The 26,330-nt window shown below is 44.7% G+C and overlaps 1 protein-coding gene and 1 pseudogene across 1 annotated transcript; both read left to right on the top strand.

Moving 5' to 3' along the window:
• Positions 1–3,338: 3,338 nt before the first annotated feature.
• LOC112214965 lies at positions 3,339–8,782 on the top strand (annotated as a pseudogene).
• An 11,513-nt stretch (positions 8,783–20,295) lies between these two features.
• LOC112214880 lies at positions 20,296–25,849 on the top strand. Its single transcript, XM_042297805.1, has 19 exons — positions 20,296–20,436; positions 20,524–20,579; positions 20,694–20,783; positions 21,017–21,144; positions 21,349–21,492; positions 21,577–21,645; positions 21,743–21,919; positions 22,150–22,246; positions 22,448–22,671; positions 22,849–23,002; positions 23,085–23,296; positions 23,694–23,814; positions 23,986–24,191; positions 24,286–24,403; positions 24,509–24,678; positions 25,094–25,191; positions 25,291–25,406; positions 25,489–25,682; positions 25,757–25,849. The coding sequence occupies exons 1-18, from the start codon at positions 20,414–20,416 to the stop codon at positions 25,650–25,652; spliced, it is 2,367 nt and encodes a 788-aa protein (XP_042153739.1). The 5' UTR covers positions 20,296–20,413; the 3' UTR covers positions 25,653–25,682; positions 25,757–25,849.
• The last annotated feature ends 481 nt before the right edge of the window (positions 25,850–26,330 follow it).

Raw genomic sequence — 26,330 nt, 5'->3', positions numbered from 1 at the left:
CAGGTCCAGACTTTCTTTGACAAGAAGAACTTCCCAAAGGACAAGTCAAGGGGGAAGAGTTCTCAGACAATGATCCAGAGCTGCAGAAATCCCTGGTCCATGATACCCAGGCAAAGGAAGAAAGATCCTTACTAGATCACCTTCACATGTTCTCAGACTGGGCAAGAGTGGTAAAAGCTATTGCCAGGCTCAAACGACGTGTCAAGGAAGCCATGGGCTTAAAATTGAAGTCCAGTGAAGCTACAAGCATAGAAGAAAGGAGAGAGGCAGAGCTCACCATTATAAAGATGGTTCAAGAAGCAGCCTTCTCCCATGAGATACACAACCTTAGGCACCAGAAAGACATCAAGACCAAAGATAAAGCAAGCAAGTTGCATTTCTGGATGAGCAAAGTATCCTCAGGGTGGGAGGTCGCTTGGCTCATGCAACTCTTCATTCCCATGTGAAGCATCTTGCAATCCTGCCAAGAGATAGTGCTTGACGAGCAGCACTGACAAGTGGCTATCATGAAAGAGTACGACACCAAGGACGTGGAATGACTATCAATGAGTTGCGATCCAACGGTATATGGATCCAAGGATGCAGCAATGCAGTTTTCTCTCACATCTACAAATGTGTGAAATGCAGGAAATTCAGAAGATGTACAGAAGAGCAAAGGATGGCAGATCTTCCGAAGGAACGCATGGAGACCGCGCCTCCCTTCACATACTGCGGGATGGACTGCTTTGGACCTTTCCATGCCAAGGACGGAAGAAGAGAGTTAAAGCGTTATGGGCTCCTACTCACTTGCATGGGCTCTCGAGCAGTTCACATTGAAATGCTTGATGACTTAAAAACCGACGCTTTTATCAATTCCCTGCGTTCATTCATAAGTGGTAATGTTCGTCAAATCAGACGTGATCAAGGCAGCAACTTCATTGGTGCAAGACGTGAGTTTGTGGACGCCCTGAAAGAAATGGATCAAACAGGACTGAAGGAACTTGGATGCGAGTTTATCATGAACTCCCCATCTTTAAGTCACATGGGTGGTGTTTGGGAAAGGCAAATCCGCACAATACGAAGTGTCTTAACATCCATTCTTGATCAGTCAGACGGAAGACTCGACAGCGCTTCTCTGCGTACCTTTCTCTATGAAGTCATGGCGATTTTAAAAAGTAGACTCCTAACTACGGAATATCTGAATGATCCATTAGGTCCGGAACCTCTCACGCCAAATCATATCTTGACAATGAAGTCCACAGTTATCTTACCGCCACCTGGACAGTTCATCAAGGAAGATCTTTATCTCCGCAAGAGATGGCGCAGAGTACAATTCTTAGCCAATGAATTCTGAACAAGGTGGAAGAAAGAGTACCTCCTAAACCTCCAACACAGACAGAAATGGAATGAAGACAGAAGAAACGCAAGGATTAATGACATTGTCATCTTGCAAGATGATAATGTACCACGCAACCAGTGGAAATTGGCAAACGTTACAGAAGTGTACCCGGGACAGGATGGCCGGGTGAGAAGATTCAAGTTACTGATCAGCGACTCAACCCTGGATGAGAGAGGTAAACGCATCACCAAACCCACCTATCTGGAGAGGCCCGTCCATAAGACAGTCACCCTCCTGGAAGCCGATCAAGAAACATGCAGACCCCTTTCACAGAAATCACCGGTGATTGGTGGGAGTGTAACTGACAGTTAACCTGTAAGTCTATGTCGTTGTCCTTTGTTTGAATTGTTTACGTGTCCGCTGTGTGGGGGAAATGATAAGACAAGCGGAACGACATAGCTAATACTGTTGTAATGGGGATCCTTATTGTAGCAACACACTTTTGGACGGAAGGCAATCCCGCACTGTGTTAGCTAAGTTTTCATGTCATCGGGTGTAGTTCATAAAGGTGGAAGCGTGTATGTTAGGATGGTAACGTTATAATAATTAAGGATGAAGTGTGAATTAATGCCAGGAATAATAAATGTGAAGTTTGATTCCTCCCTTCTGTAATAAGCAGCCAATGAGGTATTTTACCATTATTCATGTGTTTAATCTGATACTGTTATAGCACCGGCTAAACTATTTATGTATGTAAGCACTTCAGAGTTACCAAGCTAATATGTCACTCGTAAGATAAGGAGGATGTAAGAGTGTGCTTAACTGTATTTTTCGGAAGGTGATAATTCTGACTAAATCTACAGGATAAAGCCGCCAGTTAAAATCAAGGAGCGGTTGTGCTCATGGTTACTGGAGGGAGCTACACTACTCCCTTCACAAAACAGCGCAAACTGGCTCTAACCAGAATAGAAACAGGAGTGGGAGGCCCCGGTGCACAACTGAGCAAGAGGACAAGTACAGTACATTAGAGTGTATAGTTTGAGAAACAGACACCTCACAAGTCCTCAACTGGCAGCTTCATTAAATAGTAAAACACCAGGCTCAACAGCGAAGAGGCGACTCCGGGATGCTGGCCTTCTAGGCAGAGTTCTTCTGTCCAGTGTCTGTGTTCTTTTGCCCATCTTAATCTTTTCTTTTTATTGGCCAGTCTGAGATATGGCTTTTCCTTTGAAACTCTGCCTAGAAGGACAGCATCCCGGAGTGGGGTCAAATTGCCATAGATAAAATGCAATTGTGTTCGTTGTCCGTAGCTTATGCCGCCCATACCATAACCCCACCGCCACCATGGGCACTCTGTTCACAACGTTAACATCAGCAAACCACTCGCCCACACAACGCCTTACTCATGGTCTGTGGTTGTGAGGCCGGATGGATGCGGCTTATGGTAGAGAAAGGAACATTCAATTCTCTGGCAACAGCTCTGGTGGACATTCTTGCAGTCAGCATGCCAATTGCACTCACCTTCAAAACTTGAGATATCTGTGGCATTGTGTTGTGTGACAAATTTTAGAGTGGCCTTTTATTGTCCCCAGCACAGGGTGTACCTGTGTAATGATCATGCTGTTTAATCAGCTTCTTGATATGCCACAGCTGTCAAGTGGATGGATTATCTTGGCAAAGGAGAAATGCTCACTAACAGGGATGTAAACAAATTTGTGCACAAAGTTTGATAGAAATAAGCTTTTTGTTCGTATGGAAAATGTCTGGGATCTTTTATTTCTGCTCATGAAACATGGAACCAACACTTTACATGATCCGTTTATATTGTTATTCAGTGGAGATGGAAAACACATCCTAAGAAAGGGGGAAGGAGAGGAGATGAGTAGAGGAATCCACTTCAGACTATTTAGCTGCGCCCCTAGGCTCTGGCAAGATGGCCAACCATGTGACCCAATTAGCTAATTAATTACCTCAATCACAGCACCACCCCCATAGAAAAGTGCCAGAAAGAGAACATGCTACTCATCAACTGCTGTTTTTTTTTTGTCTAGGATATTGTCAGTACGTGATAGTTGATGTTGTGTTAACAAGCAGGTGTAGTTTACTAGCTGTTCCTGGTTAGACACTTCTACTGCTCAGTGTCAATGGCTTTTGGGTGTTGGGTGGGGTAAGTTTGGTGGTGGGCTTAAATGTTTTGATGCTGGCAACCTTTATTGACCTGTGCTATTGATTTTCTTACAGAGTATTTGTACTCCTGTCTGTATGGCCTAGTGTAAGATGTTCTGACCTTCCAAGAGGTAAGAAACTTAAATTGGGTCAGATGAGCCTTTTATACAAGCTATAGAACACGGGCATTGTTGAGAATCATTTAGCTTCCACCCTTCAGATTCTCACCTTGTGTCTTTTTATAGGGGCCATTGAGACTGCATGCCGGGATCGATACCTGTTGGTAACAACCCAACTCTCATTTGCTGGGAACAAACCTCGCTTTGAAGCGGTTGGTAAGTAGGCTTTAACTTGAATTCTGATGCAAAATGGGCCTCAAACTAGGTTTGGTCAGCTCATGAACATGGCATCTTAACATGTCTTGGCCAGGGTTTGGTAGCTAGTGCTGCAGTATATTTGTCTCACTGTGCCTGTTGGACCACTTAAGAATAAACTGATTTTTATTTGGTATTGGACTTGAGTATATTCAAATCATTTGATATGACCCAGTTCTTTACCCCTATCTAGATGCTGATGGCGTTCACCCCATCACTAAGCAGTATGGGTCAGAGTGTGGCTACATGTTCAGTATCCTCCCTCTGCGTGGCCATGCTGAACTCCGAGCCTCCTATTTCTCCTGCCACACTGACAACCAGGTTCATATATTTGCTGTGCATTGTGGTCTTTTCAAAGCCACAATCCATGGGCAAACTGGTTAAATCAACATTTCAATTACATTGAACCAATGTGGAGTAGCCATTGAGTTGATATCTGTACCCATGGGAAGGGCTTTTAAACTATATTTTCTAGTTAAATTACTACCAGGTATCTCAGTTGAAGGTCTTGTTTTTGTGTCTTAGGACGATGAGGTATTCACTTTTAGCTTTAACTTGATCACAATTGATGCGAATGGAGTGGAAGCCACCTACTCTGTGACTGCAACCTGCTCCCTCCCTCTACCCTGGTCCCCCAGAGAAGTCAGCTGCGAGGAGAACTATATGGAGGTACTGATGCATGGATCTAGACTGTATCAGGGCTCGTGGAGGTGGGCTTGTGTATTTTTATAGGAGAGTATTGTTACCCTGTAGGTGTCAATGAGGAGTGACGTTTCTTGTCTGTCTGGTACAACGGATGCCTGGACTGCTGCCCTTGCTAAAGTAAGCTAAAGGCTATTTGGCAAATTCTCAATTAGATGAGCTCCACCAGTTTGTCCCCAATACCACCATGCATGCCTTGTCTCTTGTTCCCCATCAGGCCCACAGCTCTGCCACGTCTACCTGGCAGGTGATGTTCCAGCAGGAGGGGCAGCAGCTGATTCCCATGTCATTCTCAGAGGCTCGGGAGCTGGGCTACGTGTTCCACCTCACCCGGGGAGACTGGTGTTCCGCTCACCCTACACACCACGGTCTGTCATGGGGTCTGTCTCCATGGTGAGGATTTAAATGTCCTGTTTAATGGCTTCCTTTATCTTGGTTGTCTTCAGGCTTGATTAATTTGACATTAACGACCTAGACTGGTGGCTGTATTCCGAGAGGGTCTTTCATTGCGTAATGTTTAAAACCAGGGTTATGCAGGATGGGAAGGAAGGCACTTATTTAGACTACTGAAATGCCCCTTTTGTACTGTTGGCAAGTACACTTACTACTTTCTTCAATTCCAGATCAATGGTTCAGTGGTGGAGGTGGTCCATCCCATACTGTTATCCAGGCAGAGATGGGTGGTTATGATGGTGGACTGGATTGTTGCGTGCAGCACTAGTAAGTTCCAGTGCAATATCAGGTTCCACATAATCTAGGATCAGACCTGAAGGGACGAGATTGTCTTAAGCAATAGTGATGGCTCAGTTAAGCAAATAATACTTTAACCTATGAAGTTATTTCAGATCTGTGAGATGTTTTGATCACTCGGTTGCAGAGGAAGAATTGCTCACTGGTTCGTAACACTTGTAATCTTTCCAGATGAAGGGATGTACGATGGAGCGGGGCTGGTCTGGCAGACCCCTACTCTGCTGTCCCCGCTGGTCTCTGGCCTCTCTGGGTTGGAGAGCAGCAAGATCTCAATGGGGGTGGATGGTCAGCTCCTGGATGAGCCCATCACAGCAGAGCGAGGCTACAGCCTGGACATCAGTGACACCACTGTCCAGATCAGCATCCCCTTCAACGCTGCCGGAGGATACAGAAAAGTCAGTAGCGTACTAGGCCAGCATCTGACCATTCACATGGAGACGCTTACCTTGTATTCTGATGTAGAGAAGCTGCAAATGGCTTCAGTCATGTCCTCTGTACACCTTGAATATTCTACTTTGTAACATATAACCTAATGGCAGATGCTTCATAATGGTTTCAACTCTTCCAGAGCTTTGTGATGGACAACATGTACCATGAGTTCTATGTGGTCCATCTCTACTATGAACAAATCTTTCTTGATGACTGTGGTGTGGAGACCAGACTCCGCCTCCACAGGCCCATGAACACACCTCTTCTGATCCAGCACCTCTCCATCATTAACCGTAAGGAGTTCTACTAGCCAATCCGAAGTGGATCTTCAGCTCCAGGGTCATGATTGCTAATGACCCTGTTGTCCTTCTCCCACCACAGAAACAGTCCTTGAGGATCGTGTGTTTACCGTTTACCTGGGGAACCTCTACTACGATGTTGACCTGGTGGCTGTGACGCTCAATGGTCATAACTTCACCATACTAGATGCGACTAAAAGTGGCCGCGTCATAACCATGGTCCCCCGGCCCAATAGTAACCTTCATGCCTACATTCTCAGGCTGCCATTTGAGGATGCTGCTGTTCACAAGCTGGTGAAAAGAAATATTTATGTTTACTCTTTAATGAACTACTGTGGTTTTTCTCAGTATTTCCTTGATAAGGGAATTTATGTTTGACTTCTGAATCATTGGAGGATATCCAAGGTTCACTCTAGAATATTGTGAGACCTGAACTTTCTGACCAATGGGATTCACCCCCCCCAGGGAGGAACAGAGTTTGTGGATATAAGGTTTTGTTTCTCAACCTTTTGAGTGTCTTTTCATTTATCCACAGTACTTGATTGTAGTTATAATCTCTCAGAGAGGGCTTCATTTTCAGTTCTCGATTCACCCCTAATATGGACATCAACTACAGGGGCTTCTTCAGTTTGTCATCCTGCCTCAAGAGGAGCCTTACTACTACCTGGCTTCAGTCGTGGCTCAGTTCAATGATGTCTGTAAGTTGACTTGAACTTTAGTAAGAGACCTGGGATGGAATGCTATTTCTCAAGATGGTCTTCCGAGCCTTCTGGTTCTGACCACTGCCTAACGTGGACGCAGCCCAGCGATCTACCACTGTTTACCCCTGATGTCATCTTGGCACTATTGACTAAACTATTGGGCCGATCTTCTCTTCGTCAGTTCCTCCGGTCTTCAAAGGCGTCTGCAATGAGAGAAGCATCCGTTTCCAGATGGACCATAAGCCATTTGACTACCTGTGGGAGGTGGGTGTTGGCCCTTACATTCTGAACTCAAATCTGGCAGCCAAGCGGGGCTACATCATGCAGAATGACAGCAAGAGTCTGACCCTGGAAGTGCCCCTCTTCTCTGTTGGCTACACTTATAAGGTGAGATGCTCATTGGTCAAGCGCTTAAATTGGCTTGTTGGCTCAAGTAGGAGTTATAATTATTTAAAATGTACCTTCTCTTTTTTTCCCCAGGACATCCATTTGAAGCAGTTCTACGGCTCGTTTGAAATTCACTCACGACTTCCTAAGACCTTGGAGGTCAAGAGTTCCTTGGCCAAAGCTTGTCTCTTCCAGACTACTGAGGTCATAGGTAACTACTAGTGCCTCATCTTTGCTGCAACTTAATTTATTGCCTGACTGTTTAGTGTTGATCATTCACTTTGTTCTAGCCCAGCTCTAACACAACTTTCTCTAGTGTGTTCCACTGAAGGGGTGGTGACAGTCGTTACTGATGTGACTCTGGCCATCCCTGGAGCTGAACCCAACGGAACCTTTCTCCTGGACTCCACCTGCAGGCCTCAAGAGACAGATGGCACCAGGGTTCTCTTTAGCTTTGGACTCCACAGCTGTGGTACCAGGGTCCAGGTATAACTGTCCAACCCATACAATTTGAATCATTCAAGTGACTGGCCCTACCAGTGACTACTTCAAATAAGTTTGTCAGCATCTAACCTGGTAACCCAGAACTCATCTTGCTTAATTTGTTCAGCTGTATGACTTAGTTCTGGTTACATATGTCTTAGAATTTGCCCAATCCTGATGCGTCCAAATCTGCAAAATAAACGCTGTTATCAATGCATCCCGTCATTGGTGCAGAATCGGTCCATGAGATTAGCAAGCCTCAATCTCAAACCGTCAGCATACAGGCTGAATATTTAAGGTGTCTATATTTCTCATGAGGCCTGACAAGGGAACAGTGTAGTTTATATACATGGCTTGCAATAGTTTGATAATTTTCATTGAATCATGTTCAGGCTTGTTACATCCTCTTGTCATCTAGGTTGACCATCAGCATGTTACCTATGAAAATGAGATCAACGTTGCGCACAAGAGCCAATCTGTGAATGCACCAGTCAAAACCAGGGATACTGCCTCTGTGTACGTGACTTCACTAATAATCTACTGCCTCATTGGTTAAAATGGTCATTAACTTTCACTACAGGCACTTGTGGCTTTAATGTTCAGTTCTCTTTTAGGATTATAGTTCGGTGTGTCTATCCACTGAGTGACCTATACAAGCTGTTTGCCTATTGGCGGTTTGAGGCAGACTCTCCAGGAGTTGGCACCATCTTGACTAGAGTTCCTGTAAAAAGTAAGTGTTCGGTAGTTGTGCAGCTAAAGAGGGTGGTACAACTGTTACAGCTTTTTACACCTGACTCTCTGTCCAATCATAGCATTACCACCCACTACCCTCACCACCACCAGAAGACCGTTGACCTCCACAACTACTTCCAACACAGGCCTTAGTCCTGGGAGGCAAATGCCTGGCATCAACCCTAGGGCTAAATATGTCAAAGTCTTCAGCTGGCAAATGAACCAACCTAAAGGAACCACTTAGGGCCAGACCCCAGTCACTCTCCATACAATGGTATGAGATGGAGAAATCTGTTCTACACGTCATATTCCTTGATGAGATCTAGCTTAATTTTATTCTCTCCACAGGAACAAATGAAACCACTGACTGAATCGGGAGTGATTGCGGTGTTTGTGAATATAATTAAGTCTGGTTCTTAATAAATATTTTCTTACAATCTGTACCTTGTCCTGATTATTATGGGATGTGGCTGCATCGAGTTTGGGGATTATATCACAAGTGAGGACTTTATTTGGGAACTAAGTTGGCTAGGTAAATGCTTTGTGTGCGACGCTTTCATGTCACTTAAGACTCATGTTGGCCTTTAAGGGGTGATCAGCAGTTCTAACTGTGGCCACTTTGCCAGTTAACTGCTGCAGGATGGGGCTTGAATAATTCAAGCACTCAGCTCCAGACTGCATTTTGGTAGCAAGGCATGTACATGAGATCAAAAATAATTAACCATGTTGAGGCTAGTGTTACTAGAATTGAGTAAAGCAAGCTCGAGGCATTAAGTATGTATTCCAAAATTAATGGCTTAACTAGAGCCCTTTATCATTCTATAACTATAAAGCCTCTGTAGCATGCAGAACAATGCAAGGCTATAGCTGAACACATGTGCTATAGCCACTAATGACATGCTATTTCAGTGTCTGACTGCAAAGGGTGGCTAGATATAAGTTGACTTGTCATGAGTATGTCTGACCACTTAGTTATGCCTAGAATTTTAAGGCTCAAACACAAGTTATACACATTTTACCTGGATGCTTTAAGGCTGTTAACAGGTACCCCCCAATTCTGACCTTACACAACGCACTGCATCAGCCAGTTGCATGTTACTGAAATGCTAAATTGTAACTGGTCCCATCAGAATGTGGCATAGGTCTAGATTGCACTACAACAGGTGGCACAAGTCATATCCTGGTAGAAGGGATTCAGCCAATTAAAATCTTTGAAGTTGGCGGTGGTCCACCTTGTTCATTACTGGAAGTGTCATTAACAGGCTACTTGAGTGTTGGCGTAGTTGATTTGATAATCAGAATATCACATTTGACTGGTCAAATTGCTCCAGACAACTAGCCTTCAGCTAGACACCAATGCTCATCCAACAATGGTAGGCCTGTAGTTTGGTTGGAAGCATTTGATTATGCAATGGCATAGGCCTATATTTTTGGATTTGTGAACACAACTATTCTCACAGAGACAAATGTAACTGTAGGCATTTTCAGAGATCCAGTAATCGTAAGATATTTTCGAATTCAAATACTTTGTTACAAAACAATGTAATGAAAGGTGGTTTGTAGCATGATCGGTGAAAACGCCAAGCATTCAACTCATGACTTACGGACAGCTCATGAGCTAGGGTGTTGTCGTTTTGATTGAACTTGTATATTTAATGTAGGCTACCTGTTTTGCATGTGTTTGTGTAAAGTTGCCTCTGCTGAGAGGGTAGGCAGTTTACACACTTTTTCAGACAAATACATTGTGGATATAGGGACTGAAAATGAACAGAAATATTGTGTTGGTCCCATGTTTCATGAGCTGAAATAAAAGATTCCTGAATTTCCATACACAAACTTATTTCATTTTGTGCACAAATGTATTTTACCAGTTAGTGAGCATTTTAACTTTGCTGAGATAATCCATCCACCTGACAGGTGTGGCATGTCAAGAAGCTGATTAAACCACTGGGGATAAAAGGCCACTAAATGGTGTGTTTTGTCAACACAATACCACAGATGTCTCAAGTTATGAGGGAGTGTGCAATTTGCATGATTGCAGGAAATCCACCAGAGCTGTTGCCAGACAATTTTCATTTTTACCATAATTTGCCACGTTCAACCGTTTTACACAACCGCAGTTTGACCACGTGTCACCACCGCCAGACCCTGTGACCTCCGGCTTCTTCATCTGCGGGATCATCTGAGACCAGCTACCCGGACAGCTGATGAAACTGTGGGTTTAGACAACTGAAGAATTTCTGCACAAACTGTCAGATACAATCTCAGGGAAGATCATCTGTATGCTTGTAGTCCTCACCAGGGTCTTGACCTGGCTGCAGTTTGGCATTGTAACCAACTTCAGTGGGCAAATGCTCACTTTCAATGGCCACTGGCATGCTGGAGATGTGTGCTTTACAAGGCTTTATCCAGGTTTCAAATGAACCGGGCAGATGGTAGACATCTTGTGGGTGAGCGGTTTGCTGATGTCAACGTTGTGAACAGTGGCCGTGGGGTTATGGTATGGGCAGGCATAAACTACGGACAATGAACACAATTGTATTATATCAATGGTAATTTGAATGTGCAGAGATACTGTGACGAGCTGTGACGACCTGAGGCCCATTGTCGTGCCATTCATCAGCCGCCATTTCCCCATGTTTCAGCATGGTAATGCACGGCCCAATGTCGCAAGGATCTGTAGACAATTCATGGAAGCTGAAAATGTCCCATTTATTCCTTGGCCTGCATACTCACCAGACATGTCACCCATTGAGCATGTTTGGGATGCTCTGGATCGACGTGTACGACAGCGTGTTTCAGTTCCCTCCAATATCCAGCAACTTCGCACAGCCATTGTAGAGGAGTGGGACAACATTCCACAGGCCACAATCAACAGCCAGATCAACTCTATGAGATGTGTCGCACCGCATGAGGCATATGGTGGTCACAGCAGAAACTGATGGGTTTGCTGATTCACGCTTCTACTTTTTTTTTAAAGGCATCTCTGAACAACAGATGGATATCTGAATTCATGTGAAATCCATAGATGAATTTATTTCAATGGACTGGATTCCTTATATGGGGCGGCAGGGTAGCCTAGTGGTTCCAGCGTTGGACTAGTAACTGAAAGGTTGCAAGTTCAAATCCCTGAGCTGACAAGGTACAAATCTGTCCTTCTGCCCCTGAACAGGCAGTTATAACCCACTGGTTATATACCCACTGACTTGCCTAGTTAAATAAAGGTAAAAAAATCAAATGTTTTTTGAAAAACTAACTCAGTAAAATCTTTGAAATCGTTGCATGTTGCGTTTATATTTTGGTTCAGTATAGAACCATAGATCAGTACCTCTGTGATGTGCTCACAGCTAACTTCTCTGGAGACTAGGGCAGAGGAGACCAGGTGTTAGATATGGTGTAGCTTGTCTCCACTGTTGTTAGTCATGAACAAGTTGAAGTTAAAGGTGAACACCTTGTCCTCCTAAGAGGGTAGAAAAGCATTTTTTTTAAATGGTGTGGTTGGAAGCCCATGGGCTTATAGAAAACCACACCTCAAAAAAACTATACACAATATATCCACTACCGTTCAAAGATTTGGGGTCACATAGAAATGTCCTTGTTTTTGAAAAAAAAGCAAATATTTTTTGTCCATTAAAATAACATAAAATTGATCAGAAATACACTGTAGACGTTGTAAATGACTACTGTGTCTGGAAACGGCTGATTTTTAAAGGAATATGTACATAGGCGTACAGAGGCCCATTATCAGCAACCATCACTCCTGTGTTCCAATGGCACGTTGTGTTAGCTAATCCAAGTTTATCATTTTAAAAGGCTAATTTATCATTTGAAAACCCTTTTGAAATGATGTTAGCACAGCTGAAAACTGTTTAAAAAAAATGCTGATTAAAGAAGCAATAAAACTGCTCTTCTTTGGACTCGTTGAGTATCTGGGGCATCAGCATTTGTGGGTTCGATTACAGGCTCAAAATGGCCAGAAACAAAGAACTTTCTTCTGAAACTCATGTCTATTCTTGTTCTGAGAAATGAAGGCTATTCCATGTGAGAAATTGTCAAGAAACTGAAGATCTGGTGCAACGCTGTGCACTACTTGTAACCGACGGTTATCCTGTAAGTCTATGCCGTTGTCTTTTGTTTGAATTGTTTACGTGTCCGCTGTGCGGGGGAAATGATAAGACAAGCGGAACTACGAAGCTAATACTGTTGTAACGGGGATCCTTATTGTAGCAACACACTTTTGGAGGGAAGGCAATCCCGCGCTATGTTAGCTAAATTTTCATGTCATCGGGTGTAGTTCATAAGGTTGAAGCGTGTATGTTAGGATGGTAATGTTATAATAATTAAGGATGAAGTGTGAATTCATGCCAGGAATAATAAATGTGACGTTTGATTTCCTCCCTTCTGTACTAAGCAGCCAATGAGGTGTTTGTTCAAGCCTTTGTTACAAGCATTATACATGTTTATACCACGTACTTGTCACGAATACCACCGAAGGTGGCTCCCCTTCCTGTTCGGGTGGCGCTCGGCGGTCGTCGTCGCCGGTCTACTAGCTGCCACCGATCCCTTTATCCTTTTCGTTTGTTTTTGTCAAATTGTTTTCACCTGTTCCTTGTTGGGGTTTTGGGATGGGTGTTATTTAAGTTAGTTTAGCCCGCTGGTGTTTGTGCGGGCTTGTGGTTATTCTACGTTAGTGGTGTTTGTGTTCTTTTGGGTTTTCGCTGTCCGGTATTTTGGTAACAGTGGGTTTGGGTTTTTGTTGCGCCTGTGTTTTGGGCTTCACCCATGTTTGTCCCTGTTACTGTGCTTGAGGACATTAAAGCGTTTTTTCCCGTCTACCTTCTGCTCTCTGCGTCTGACTCCACACCCATCACTATCCCAACGTTACAGTACTAAGGTTTAAATTACAGTGAATTAGAGAATAAATTACCTACTCACTTATCCAAACCTTACCTAGAATTGATTTGATTTGATTTAGAATGTCAGAAAGAGGTAGTTTCACTATAGGTGATAGAGATGGGGTGGGTCAAGTTGAGCATCTGCAGCAACACCTCGCAAACTTCAAGCCTTCATCAGAACAAACAGAGCAGCAGGAAGAGGCCCAGACTGGTGTGGAGTCACTTCTGCCAGCGAATGATGATGCAGAGGCTGCTGATGAGATATCACAACAAGAGCCACGAAAAGGTGAGAGGGTCCGCAGGTTAACTGAAAAGGGCAGAGAACTGCGCGACGAAAGATGGAGACAGCTCGAACATCGTTTCAGGGTCAGCTATGAGAAGTGGAAGGCTCTGGTAAAGGAAGCAAAACTGTCACTGACAGGCTGTTGCTCTGAAGACCTACTAGAAGACCTCTTAAACAAGATTAGCCATACCTCTACAGAGCTAAACCTTGTCTATGTAAATTTGGTCAAATTGACATACGATATACGACGCAGAGTTGATACTTGTGAAGCAGTTACAATGTCTATTATCAAGACTGTAAGGTGTCATTTAAAAGGCATGGAAGAAGGTCAAAGTAACCAGATAGAGCTGCACTGGAAGGACAGCAATTCCTTGTGCATGTCCGAACTCTCACATAAGTCAAGTCTCAACTATCAGCCCTCAAGTGCTTTCTCCCAGTCTCTAAGCAACTCAAAGGTCAACTCCAGACGTTCAAGCTTGTCATTTGTCAAGAGACAAGAGGCTGCGGCGGAAGTTTCTACTAACCAAGCAGCTTTAGAAGTAATGGTTAAGCAACAACGCCAACTAGAAGAGCTTCAGAGACTCGAAGATGAAGATAAGAAGAGGACAGCGGAGCAAGAACCTGAGGCTGTGAAACACAGCTTAGAAGAAGCTAGGCTGCGAGTCAAGTTAGAGGTAGAACATGCTGCCAGACGAAGGACGCTAGAAGACAAGCGTAGAGAGTTAGAGCGCCTAGAAGTGCTCAAGAAACTAAATGCTGCCAAGGCGCCGATGCAAGTGTATGAGCAAGATGAAAACTCAGAGGACGAGAAGGGAGAACTACTCTCTAACTGCAAATCTGTGAAAGAAGTCATGCACAGAAGTGGCTCATTTCACAGTATTTCACCACAACATGTTGTGACAAGCACACAACAAGAAGATGGCACCAAGACCATGTTCCGGTTGCTAGCGGAATCAATCAGGGAAAGCCGCCTCCCCATACCAGAACCAGTAACATTCAATGGAGAACCACTCTCGTTCACTGACTGGAAGGTCTCTTTTCAGACTCTGATAGACAGGAAGAACATACCAGCAAATGAGAAGATATATTACTTAAGAAAATATATCGGTGGGCCTGCCAAGAAAGCCTACCATGCTGCGTGAACCATTCTTGAAGAAAGGTACGGAAACAAATTCCTCATCGCCAAGTCCTTCAGAGATAAGCTCAATGCATGGCCTAAGAGAGGATCCAAGGACAGTTTTGAACTTAGAGACCTTGTAGACTTTCTTCGCAGCTGTGAGGCTGCTATGTCTCAGAATAAGGGCCTGGAGGTGCTTAATGACTGTAATGATAGATAGAGCCGCACTGGAAGGACAGCAATTCCTTGTGCATGTCCGAACTCTCACATAAGTCAAGTCTCAACTATCAGCCCTCAAGTGCTTACCCCAGGGCCTGGAGATGCTTAATGACTGTAATGAAAACCAAAACATCCTCGCTAAACTTCCAGATTGGCTAACTTCAAGATGGAATAGAAAGGTCATAGAAACTGAGACCTTTCCAAGCTTCAGTCAGTTTGTGAAGTTTCTCACGAGAGAAGCAAAGATCGCTTGCAATCCTGTGACATCCCTTCATGCTTTGAAACCAAGCGAAGATGGAAAACCTAAGACGCCAAGGATTCAAAGCCCCGGAGCAAGGGTATTAGCAACTAACTCTGATGAGAAAGTTACTGTTACTAGTTGTGTCTTCTGTGAGAAGTGAGGTCACAGTCTCCACAAAAGATCATGGATAAGCCCACCGCAGAGCGACAGAAGTTTGTTCAAGAGAATACATTTAAGGCCTGGGCATCGCTCGAAAGATTGTGAAAACAGGATAACCTGCGACACGTGTCAGAGGAGGCATCCATTCTGCCTGCATGAAGATCGTACTAAAGAAAGGTTAAGGGATAGGAAGACAGAGCCCCCACAAGATAAGGGGACAAGAGCGTCAATTGAGGCCATATCTAACAGAGTTGTAAGGGACATTAACAACACTCACACCTCCACAATCATTCCAGTATGGGTGTCAACCACAAGTGAGCAAGATCGTGAAGTTCTTGTGTATGCACTTCTTGACACCCAGAGCGACACCACTTTTATCCTTTAAAACATTTTTTTTTACCTCTTTTTCTCCCCAATTTCGTGGTATCCAATTGTTGGAGTAGCTACTATCTTGTCTCATCGCTACAACTCCCATACGGGCTCGGGAGAGTCGAAGGTTGAAAGTCATGCGTCCTCCGATACACAACCCAACCAGCCGTACTGCTTCTTAACACCGCGCCTATCCAACTCGGAAGCCAGCCACACCAATGTGTCGGAGGGTACACCGTGCACCTGGCAACCTTGGTTAGCGCGCACTGCGCCCGGCCCGCCACAGGAGTCGCTGGTGCGCGATGAGGCAAGGACATCCCTACCGACCAAGCCCTCCCTAACCCGGACGACGCTAAGCCAATTGTGCGTCGCCCCACGGACCTCCCGGTCGCGGCCGGTTACGACAGAGCCTGGGCGCGAACCCAGGGACTCTGATGGCACAGCTGGCGCTGCAGTACAGCGCCCTTAACCACTGCGCCACCCGGGAGGCCCACTTTTATCCTTGAAGAGACAACAAAGGCTCTCAATACAAGGAAGGACCCAGTCCAACTGAAACTCTCTACAATGGCTTCAAGGAATACCATTGTGCCATGCCAGAAGCTGTCTGGTTTGCAGGTTAGAGGGTTTTACTTGGAGAAGAAAATCCCTCTACCAACAACCTACTCGAGAGAGTTTATTCCTGCAAACAGAGATCATATTCCTACTCCAGAGACTGCAAGAGCATGGTCTCATCTTGAACACATTGCAGAGGAGATTGCTCCTCAACAGAGCTGTGATGTCGGTCTCTTAATTGGCTACAACTGCTCCCAGGCTCTCCTTCCAAGAGAAATTGTGTCTGGTAAGGGAAATCAGCCTTTCGCTCAGAGAACAGATCTTGGCTGGAGCATAGTCGGCTATGGAAATCCATGTATCGACTATGGCGGGTTATCGTTAGACAGATGATGCCAAGCTTTCAATCTTCTTCCAACCTCACAAATCAAGTACACTATGTTTGTAGAACACGTGTAAGAGAGGTAATCACAGCACTGGACATTATCAAGACGCTTGAATCTGACGCAAGGACAATGGACATTATGAGATGCCGCTGCCGTTTAAGGAAGAAAGACCCAACCTGCCGAACAATAAAACATGTGCAGTTCACCGTCTCAAGTTCCTGGAAAGGAGGCTAAGGAGAAACAAGCAGTACTACAAGGACTACACAGCATTCATGGAAGAGACCATAGCTTGTGGAGATGCTGAGAAGGTCTCCAAAGAGGAAATTAACAAGCATCCAGCATGGTACATCCCGCACCATGGGGTTTATCACCCACAAAAGCCTGGGAAGATACGAGTCGTCTTTGACTGCTCAGCTAAGTTTCGAGAGACGTCCTTGAATGACCATCTCCTTAGCGGTCCAGAGTTGACAAACACATTGCTGGGCCTCCTTTGTCGTTTTGCTTCCAGGGTCCAGTTGCAATCATGGCTTCCAACTGACAGAAGACCAGGTCCAGGTTCCTTTGGTGGGAGAACGGAGATCGAAGAGTCTCAACCCTCAGTGTATCGTATGAAGGTCCACTTGGCAAAGGCGCAGCTTCATCTCCTGGTTGCGCCAACTATGGTCTCGAACATCTTGCTGCCGAAGGACCAGGAAGCTTCAGCAGTGAAGTCTATCCAGTTCATAGAAAGGAACTTTTATGTTGATGATGGGTTGACAAGCGTATCTCTGAAGCTGAACCTTAGGCCCAGCTGGTGAAAGAAGCAAGAGAGCTTTGCAGCATCGGCAAACTTCGGTTGCACAAGTGTATCTCTAACAGCAAGGAAGTTATAGCCATAATTCCCAAGGAAGAACGTGCCGAGGGTGCCAAAGACCTGCATATGTCTCTGGGTGAACCACACATGGAGAGAGCGCTTGGTGTACTGTGGTATGTCGCATCAGACGAGTTCCAGTTTAGAGTAGGTTACCTCAGGTTATGGAGAGTGCTCATACCTCAGAACAATCAGCACAGCAGGAGAAGTTCATTGCTCCCTAGTTATTGGGAAGTCGACTGGACTGCTTTGGACCTTTCTATGCCAAGGACGGAAGAAGAGAGTTAAAGCGTTATGGGCTCCTACTCACTTGCATGGGCTCTCGAGCAGTTCACATTGAAATGCTTGATGACTTAAAAACCGACGCTTTTATCAATTCCCTGCGTTCATTCATAAGTGGTAATGTTCGTCAAATCAGACGTGATCAAGGCAGCAACTTCATTGGTGCAAGACGCGAGTTTGCGGACGCCCTGAAAGAAATGGATCAAACAGGACTGAAGGAACTTGGATGCGAGTTTATCATGAACACCCCATCTTTAAGTCACATGGGTGGTGTTTGGGAAAGGCAAATCCGCACGATACGAAGTGTCTTAACATCCATTCTTGATCAGTCAGACGGAAGACTCGACAGCGCTTCTCTGCGTACCTTTCTCTATGAAGTCATGGCGATTTTAAAAAGTAGACTCCTAACTACGGAATATCTGAATGATCCATTAGGTCCGGAACCTCTCACGCCAAATCATATCTTGACAATGAAGTCCACAGTTATCTTACCGCCACCTGGACAGTTCATCAAGGAAGATCTTTATCTCCGCAAGAGATGGCGCAGAGTACAATTCTTAGCCAATGAATTCTGGACAAGGTGGAAGAAAGAGTACCTCCTAAACCTCCAACACAGACAGAAATGGAATGAAGACAGAAGAAACGCAAGGATTAATGACATTGTCATCTTGCAAGATGATAATGTACCACGCAACCAGTGGAAATTGGCAAACGTTACAGAAGTGTACCCGGGACAGGATGGCCGGGTGAGAAGATTCAAGTTACTGATCAGCGCCTCAACCCTGGATGAGAGAGGTAAACGCATCACCAAACCCACCTATCTGGAGAGGCCCGTCCATAAGACAGTCACCCTCCTGGAAGCCGATCAAGAAACATGCAGACCCCTTTCACAGAAGTCACCGGTGATTGGTGGGAGTGTAACTGACAGTTAACCTGTAAGTCTATGTCGTTGTCCTTTGTTTGAATTGTTTACGTGTCCGCTGTGTGGGGGAAATGATAAGACAAGCGGAACGACATAGCTAATACTGTTGTAACGGGGATCCTTATTGTAGCAACACACTTTTGGAGGGAAGGCAATCCCGCACTGTGTTAGCTAAGTTTTCATGTCATCGGGTGTAGTTCATAAAGGTTGAAGCGTGTATGTTAGGATGGTAACGTTATAATAATTAAGGATGAAGTGTGAATTAATGCCAGGAATAATAAATGTGAAGTTTGATTCCTCCCTTCTGTAATAAGCAGCCAATGAGGTATTTTTCCATTATTCATGTGTTTAATCTGATACTGTTATAGCACCGGCTAAACTATTTATGTATGTAAGCACTTCAGAGTTATACCAAGCTAATATGTCACTCGTAAGATAAGGAGGATGTAAGAGTGTGCTTAACTGTATTTTTCATTTACTTTATAGTTCTCACGGAAGGTGATCATTCTGACTAAATCTACAGGATAAAGCCGCCAGTTAAAATCAAGGAGCGGTTGTGCTCGTGGTTACTGGACGGAGCTACACTACTCTCTTCACAAAACAGCGCAAACTGGCCCTAACCAGAATAAAAACAGGAGTGGGAGGCCACGGTGCACAACTGAGCAAGAGGACAAGTACAGTACATTAGAGTGTATAGTTTGAGAAACAGACACCTCACAAGTCCTCAACTGGCAGCTTCATTAAATAGTACCCGCAAAACACCAGTCTCAACAGTGAAGAGGTGACTCCGGGATGCTGGCCTTCTAGGCAGAGTTCTTCTGTCCAGTGTCTGTGTTCTTTTGCCCATCTTAATCTTTTCTTTTTATTGGCCAGTCTGAGATATGGCTTTTCCTTTGAAACTCTGCCTAGAAGGACAGCATCCCGGAGTGGGGTCAAATTGCCATAGATAAAATGCAATTGTGTTCGTTGTCCGTAGCTTATGCCGCCCATACTATAACCCCACCGTCACCATGGGCACTCTGTTCACAACGTTAACATCAGCAAACCACTCGCCCACACAACGCCTTACTCATGGTCTGTGGTTGTGAGGCCGGATGGATGCGGCTTATGGTAGAGAAAGGAACATTCAATTCTCTGGCAACAGCTCTGGTGGACATTCTTGCAGTCAGCATGCCAATTGCACTCACCTTCAAAACTTGAGATATCTGTGGCATTGTGTTGTGTGACAAATTTTAGAGTGGCCTTTTATTGTCCCCAGCACAAGGTGTAGCTGTGTAATTATCATGCTGTTTAATCAGCTTTGTCATATACCACAGCTGTCAAGTGGATGGATTATCTTGGCAAAGGAGAAATGCTCACTAACAGGGATGTAAACAAATTTGTGCACAAAGTTTGATAGAAATAAGCTTTTCGTTCGTATGGAAAATGTCTGGGATCTTTTATTTCTGCTCATGAAACATGGAACCAACACTTTACATGATCCGTTTATATTGTTATTCAGTGGGGATGGAAAACACATCCTAAGAAAGGGGGAAGGAGAAGAGACGAGGAGACGAATCCACTTCAGACTATTTAGCTGCGCCCCTAGGCTCTGGCAAGATGACCAACTATGTGACCCAATTAGCTAATTAATTACCTCAATCACAGCACCACCCCCATAGAAAAGTGCCAGAGAACATGCTACTTATCAACTGTTGTTTTGGCTAGAATACTGTCAGTACGTGATAGTTGATGGTGTGTTAACGAGCAGGTGTAGTTTACTAGCTGTTCCTGGTTAGACACTTCTACTGCTCAGTGGCAATGGCTTTTGGGTGTTGGGTGGGGTAAGTTTGGTGGTGGGCTTAAATGTTTTGAATAAGTGTTTTGATGCTGGCAACCTTTATTGACCTGTGCTATTGATTTTCTTACAGAGTATTTGTACTCCTGTCTGTATGGCCTAGTGTAAGATGTTCTGACCTTCCAAGAGGTAAGAAACTTAAATTGGGTCAGATGAGCCTTTTATACAAGCTATAGAACACGGGCATTGTTGAGAATCATTTAGCTTCCACCCTTCAGATTCTCACCTTGTGTCTTTTTATAGGGGCCATTGAGACTGCATGCCGGGATCGATACCTGTTGGTAACAACCCAACTCTCATTTGCTGGGAACAAACCTCGCTTTGAAGCGGTTGGTAAGTAGGCTTTTAACTTGAATTCTGATGCAAAATGGGCCTCAAACTAGGTTTGGTCAGCTCATGAACATGGCATCTTAACATGTCTTGGCCAGGGTTTGGTAGCTAGTGCTGCAGTATATTTGTCTCACTGTGCCTGTTGGACCACTTAAGAATAAACTGATTTTTATTTGGTATTGGACTTGAGTATATTCAAATCATTTGATATGACCCAGTTCTTTACCCCTATCTAGATGCTGATGGCGTTCACCCCATCACTAAGCAGTATGGGTCAGAGTGTGGCTACATGTTCAGTATCCTCCCTCTGCGTGGCCATGCTGAACTCCGAGCCTCCTATTTCTCCTGCCACACTGACAACCAGGTTCATATATTTGCTGTGCATTGTGGTCTTTTCAAAGCCACAATCCATGGGCAAACTGGTTAAATCAACATTTCAATTACATTGAACCAATGTGGAGTAGCCATTGAGTTGATATCTGTACCCATGGGAAGGGCTTTTAAACTATATTTTCTAGTTAAATTACTACCAGGTATCTCAGTTGAAGGTCTTGTTTTTGTGTCTTAGGACGATGAGGTATTCACTTTTAGCTTTAACTTGATCACAATTGATGCGAATGGAGTGGAAGCCACCTACTCTGTGACTGCAACCTGCTCCCTCCCTCTACCCTGGTCCCCCAGAGAAGTCAGCTGCGAGGAGAACTATATGGAGGTACTGATGCATGGATCTAGACTGTATCAGGGCTCGTGGAGGTGGGCTTGTGTATTTTTATAGGAGAGTATTGTTACCCTGTAGGTGTCAATGAGGAGTGACGTTTCTTGTCTGTCTGGTACAACGGATGCCTGGACTGCTGCCCTTGCTAAAGTAAGCTAAAGGCTATTTGGCAAATTCTCAATTAGATGAGCTCCACCAGTTTGTCCCCAATACCACCATGCATGCCTTGTCTCTTGTTCCCCATCAGGCCCACAGCTCTGCCACGTCTACCTGGCAGGTGATGTTCCAGCAGGAGGGGCAGCAGCTGATTCCCATGTCATTCTCAGAGGCTCGGGAGCTGGGCTACGTGTTCCACCTCACCCGGGGGAGACTGGTGTTCCGCTCACCCTACACACCACGGTCTGTCATGGGGTCTGTCTCCATGGTGAGGATTTAAATGTCCTGTTTAATGGCTTCCTTTATCTTGGTTGTCTTCAGGCTTGATTAATTTGACATTAACGACCTAGACTGGTGGCTGTATTCCGAGAGGGTCTTTCATTGCGTAATGTTTAAAACCAGGGTTATGCAGGATGGGAAGGAAGGCACTTATTTAGACTACTGAAATGCCCCTTTTGTACTGTTGGCAAGTACACTTCATCCATTCTTCAATTCCAGATCAATGGTTCAGTGGTGGAGGTGGTCCATCCCATACTGTTCTCCAGGCAGAGATGGGTGGTTATGATGGTGGACTGGATTGTTGCGTGCAGCACTAGTAAGTTCCAGTGCAATATCAGGTTCCACATAATCAAGGATCAGACCTGAAGGGACTGGATTGTCTTAAGCAATAGTGATTGCTCAGTTAAGCAAATAATACTTTCACCTATGAAGTTATTTCAGATCTGTGATGTTTCGATCACTCGGTTCCAGAGGAAGAATTGCTCACAGGGTCTTAACACTTGTAATCTCTTTCCAGATGAAGGGATGTATGATGGGGCGGGGCTGGTCTGGCAGACCCCCACTCTGCTGTCCCCGCTGGTCTCTGGCCTCTCTGGGTTGGAGAGCAGCAAGATCTCAATGGGGGTGGATGGGCAGCTCCTGGATGAGCCCATCACAGCAGAGCGAGGCTACAGCCTGGACATCAGTGACACCACTGTCCAGATCAGCATCCCTTTCAACGCTGCCGGAGGATACAGAAAAGTCAGTAGCGTACTAGGCCGGCATCTGACCAGTCACATGGAGATGCTTACCTTGTATTCTGATGCAGAGAAGCTGCAAATGGCTTCAGTCACTCATGTCCTCTGTACACCTTGAATATTCTACTTTGTACCATATAACCTAATGGCAGATGCTTCATAACAGTTTCAACTCTTCCAGAGCTTTGTGATGGACAACATGTACCATGAGTTCTATGTGGTCCATCTCTACTATGAACAAATCTTTCTTGATGACTGTGGTGTGGAGACCAGACTCCGCCTCCACAGGCCCATGAACACACCCCTTCTGATCCAGCACCTCTCCATCATTAACCGTAAGTTCTACTAGCCTATCCGAAGTGGCTCTTCAGCTCCATGGTCATAATTGCTAATGACACTTGTCACCCCCAACCACAGAAACAGTCCTTGAGGATCGTGTGTTTACTGTTTACCTGGGGAATCTCTCCTACGATGTTGACCTGGTGGCTGTGACGCTCAATGGTCATAACTTCACCATACTAGATGCGACTAAAAGTGGCCGCGTCATAACCATGGTCCCCCGGCCCAATAGTAACCTTCATGCCTACATTCTCAGGCTGCCATTTGAGGATGCTGCTGTTCACAAGCTGGTGAAAAATATTTATGTTTACTCTTTAATGAACTACTGTGGTTTTTCTCAGTATTTCCTCGTGACTTCTCATTAGTTACAGAAGAGGATATACTAGAATATTGTGAGACAGTGGGAACATTGTGTTTGTGGATTGACAACACATGTGTTAGTACTGAGACCAACGACCCCCCCAGGGAGGAACAGAACTTTCTCCAATAGGGCATGAATCACCTTTTGCATAAGCTGAGTCTTTTCCTATTTATTTAACCCAGGGTGGATATGATTGTAGTTATAATCATTTGAAAATTCTCATTTCTCAGATCCAAGGTTCCTCAACATTTTCCAATGGGTTTTGGGGACCTCAGATTCTAATATGTGGATGTAGCTTCTGTTTCTAAATGAGTTCATATCCATAGTACTCTCCAGAGGGGCTTCTTCAGTTCTCGTTGGACATCAACTACACGTTTGTCATCCTGCCTCAAGAGGAGCCTTCTACTACCTGGCCTCAGTCGTGGCTCAGTTCAATGATGTCTGTAAGTTGACTTGAACTTTATTAAGAGACCTGGGCTGGAAGTGCTATTTCTCATTCTTCTGAGCCTTCTGGTTCTGACCAGCCTAACGTGGACGCAGCCCAGCGATCTACCACTGTTTACCCCTGTCATTTTGGCACTATTGACTAAACTATTGGGCCGATCTTCTCTTTGTCAGTTCCTCCGGTCTTCAAAGGCGTCTGCAATGAGAGAAGCATCCGTTTCCAGATGGACCATAAGCCATTTGACTACCTGTGGGAGGTGGGTGTTGGCCCTTACATTCTGAACTCAAATCTGGCAGCCAAGCGGGGCTACATCATGCAGAATGACAGCAAGAGTCTGACCCTGGAAGTGCCCCTCTTCTCTGTTGGCTACACTTATAAGGTGAGATGCTCATTGGTCAAGCGCTTAAATTGGCTTGTCGTTGGCTCAAGTAGGAGTTATAATTATTTAAAATGTACCTTCTCTTTTTTCCCAGGACATCCATTTGAAGCAGTTCTACGGCTCGTTTGAAATTCACTCACGACTTCCTAAGACCTTGGAGGTCAAGAGTTCCTTGGCCAAAGCTTGTCTCTTCCAGACTACTGAGGTCATAGGTAACTACTAGTGCCTCATCTTTGCTGCAACTTAATTTATTGCCTGACTGTTTAGTGTTGATCATTCACTTTGTTCTAGCCCAGCTCTAACACAACTTTCTCTAGTGTGTTCCACTGAAGGGGTGGTGACAGTCGTTACTGATGTGACTCTGGCCATCCCTGGAGCTGAACCCAACGGAACCTTTCTCCTGGACTCCACCTGCAGGCCTCAAGAGACAGATGGCACCAGGGTTCTCTTTAGCTTTGGACTCCACAGCTGTGGTACCAGGGTCCAGGTATAACTGTCCAACCCATACAATTTGAATCATTCAAGTGACTGGCCCTACCAGTGACTACTTCAAATACGTTTGCCAGCATCTAACCTGGTAACCCAGAACTCATCTTGCTTAATTTGTTCAGCTGTATGACTTAGTTCTGGTTACATATGTCTTAGAATTTGCCCAATCCTGATGCGTCCAAATCTGCAAAATAAACGCTGTTATCAATGCATCCCGTCATTGGTGCAGAATCGGTCCATGAGATTAGCAAGCCTCAATCTCAAACCGTCAGCATACAGGCTGAATATTTAAGGTGTCTATATTTCTCATGAGGCCTGACAAGGGAACAGTGTAGTTTATATACATGGCTTGCAATAGTTTGATAATTTTCATTGAATCATGTTCAGGCTTGTTACATCCTCTTGTCATCTAGGTTGACCATCAGCATGTTACCTATGAAAATGAGATCAACGTTGCGCACAAGAGCCAATCTGTGAATGCACCAGTCAAAACCAGGGATACTGCCTCTGTGTACGTGACTTCACTAATAATCTACTGCCTCATTGGTTAAAATGGTCATTAACTTTCACTACAGGCACTTGTGGCTTTAATGTTCAGTTCTCTTTTTAGGATTATAGTTCGGTGTGTCTATCCACTGAGTGACCTATACAAGCTGTTTGCCTATTGGCGGTTTGAGGCAGACTCTCCAGGAGTTGGCACCATCTTGACTAGAGTTCCTGTAAAAAGTAAGTGTTCGGTAGTTGTGCAGCTAAAGAGGGTGGTACAACTGTTACAGCTTTTTACACCTGACTCTCTGTCCAATAATAGCATTACCACCCACTACCCTCACCACCACCAGAAGACCGTTGACCTCCACAACTACTTCCAACACAGGCCTTAGTCCTGGGAGGCAAATGCCTGGCATCAACCCTAGGGCTAAATATGTCAAAGTCTTCAGCTGGCAAATGAACCAACCTAAAGGAACCACTTAGGGCCAGACCCCAGTCACTCTCCATACAATGGTATGAGATGGAGAAATCTGTTCTACACGTCATATTCCTTGATGAGATGTAGCTTAATTTTATTCTCTCCACAGGAACAAATGAAACCACTGACTGAATCGGGAGTGATTGCGGTGTTTGTGAATATAATTAAGTCTGGTTCTTAATAAATATTTTCTTACAATCTGTACCTTGTCCTGATTATTATGGGATGTGGCTGCATCGGGTTTGGGGATTATATCACAAGTGAGGACTTTATTTGGGAACTAAGTTGGCTAGGTAAATGCTTTGTGTGCGCCGCTTTCATGTCACTTAAGACTCATGTTGGCCTTTAAGGGGTGATCAGCAGTTCTAACCGTGGCCACTTTCAGTTAACTGCTGCAGGATGTGGCTTGACTAATTCAAGCACTCAGCTTCAGACTGCTTTTTGGTAGCAAGGCATGTACATGAGATCAAAAATAATTAACCATGTTGAGGCTAGTGTTACTAGATATTGAGTCAAGCAAGCTCGAGGCAAGTTGTATTCCAAAATTAATGGCTGAATTAGATTCCCCTTTATCATTCTATAACTTATAAAGCCTCTGTAGACACATGCTTTTTGTAGTACTTCACTTGAAATGGCACACGGCCAGCATAGCTGAACACATGTGCTATAGCCACTAATGACAT

The sequence above is a fragment of the Oncorhynchus tshawytscha genome, linkage group LG15 (assembly GCF_018296145.1).
Source record: "Oncorhynchus tshawytscha isolate Ot180627B linkage group LG15, Otsh_v2.0, whole genome shotgun sequence".
Taxonomy (NCBI): Eukaryota; Metazoa; Chordata; class Actinopteri; order Salmoniformes; family Salmonidae; genus Oncorhynchus; species Oncorhynchus tshawytscha.
This window is presented reverse-complemented; position numbering and strand designations above follow the sequence as displayed.

What these genes read in the sequence shown, in the direction of transcription:
- LOC112214880 (XM_042297805.1), top strand. Translation starts at nt 20,414, where the DNA reads ATGGCTTTTGGGTGTTGGGTGGG. An exon ending in GCGAGGAGAACTATATGGAG is followed by an intron (nt 21,493 to 21,576) that starts GTACTGATGCAT and finishes GTTACCCTGTAG; the next exon opens with GTGTCAATGAGGAGTGACGT. An exon ending in CTGTTGGCTACACTTATAAG is followed by an intron (nt 24,192 to 24,285) that starts GTGAGATGCTCA and finishes CTTTTTTCCCAG; the next exon opens with GACATCCATTTGAAGCAGTT.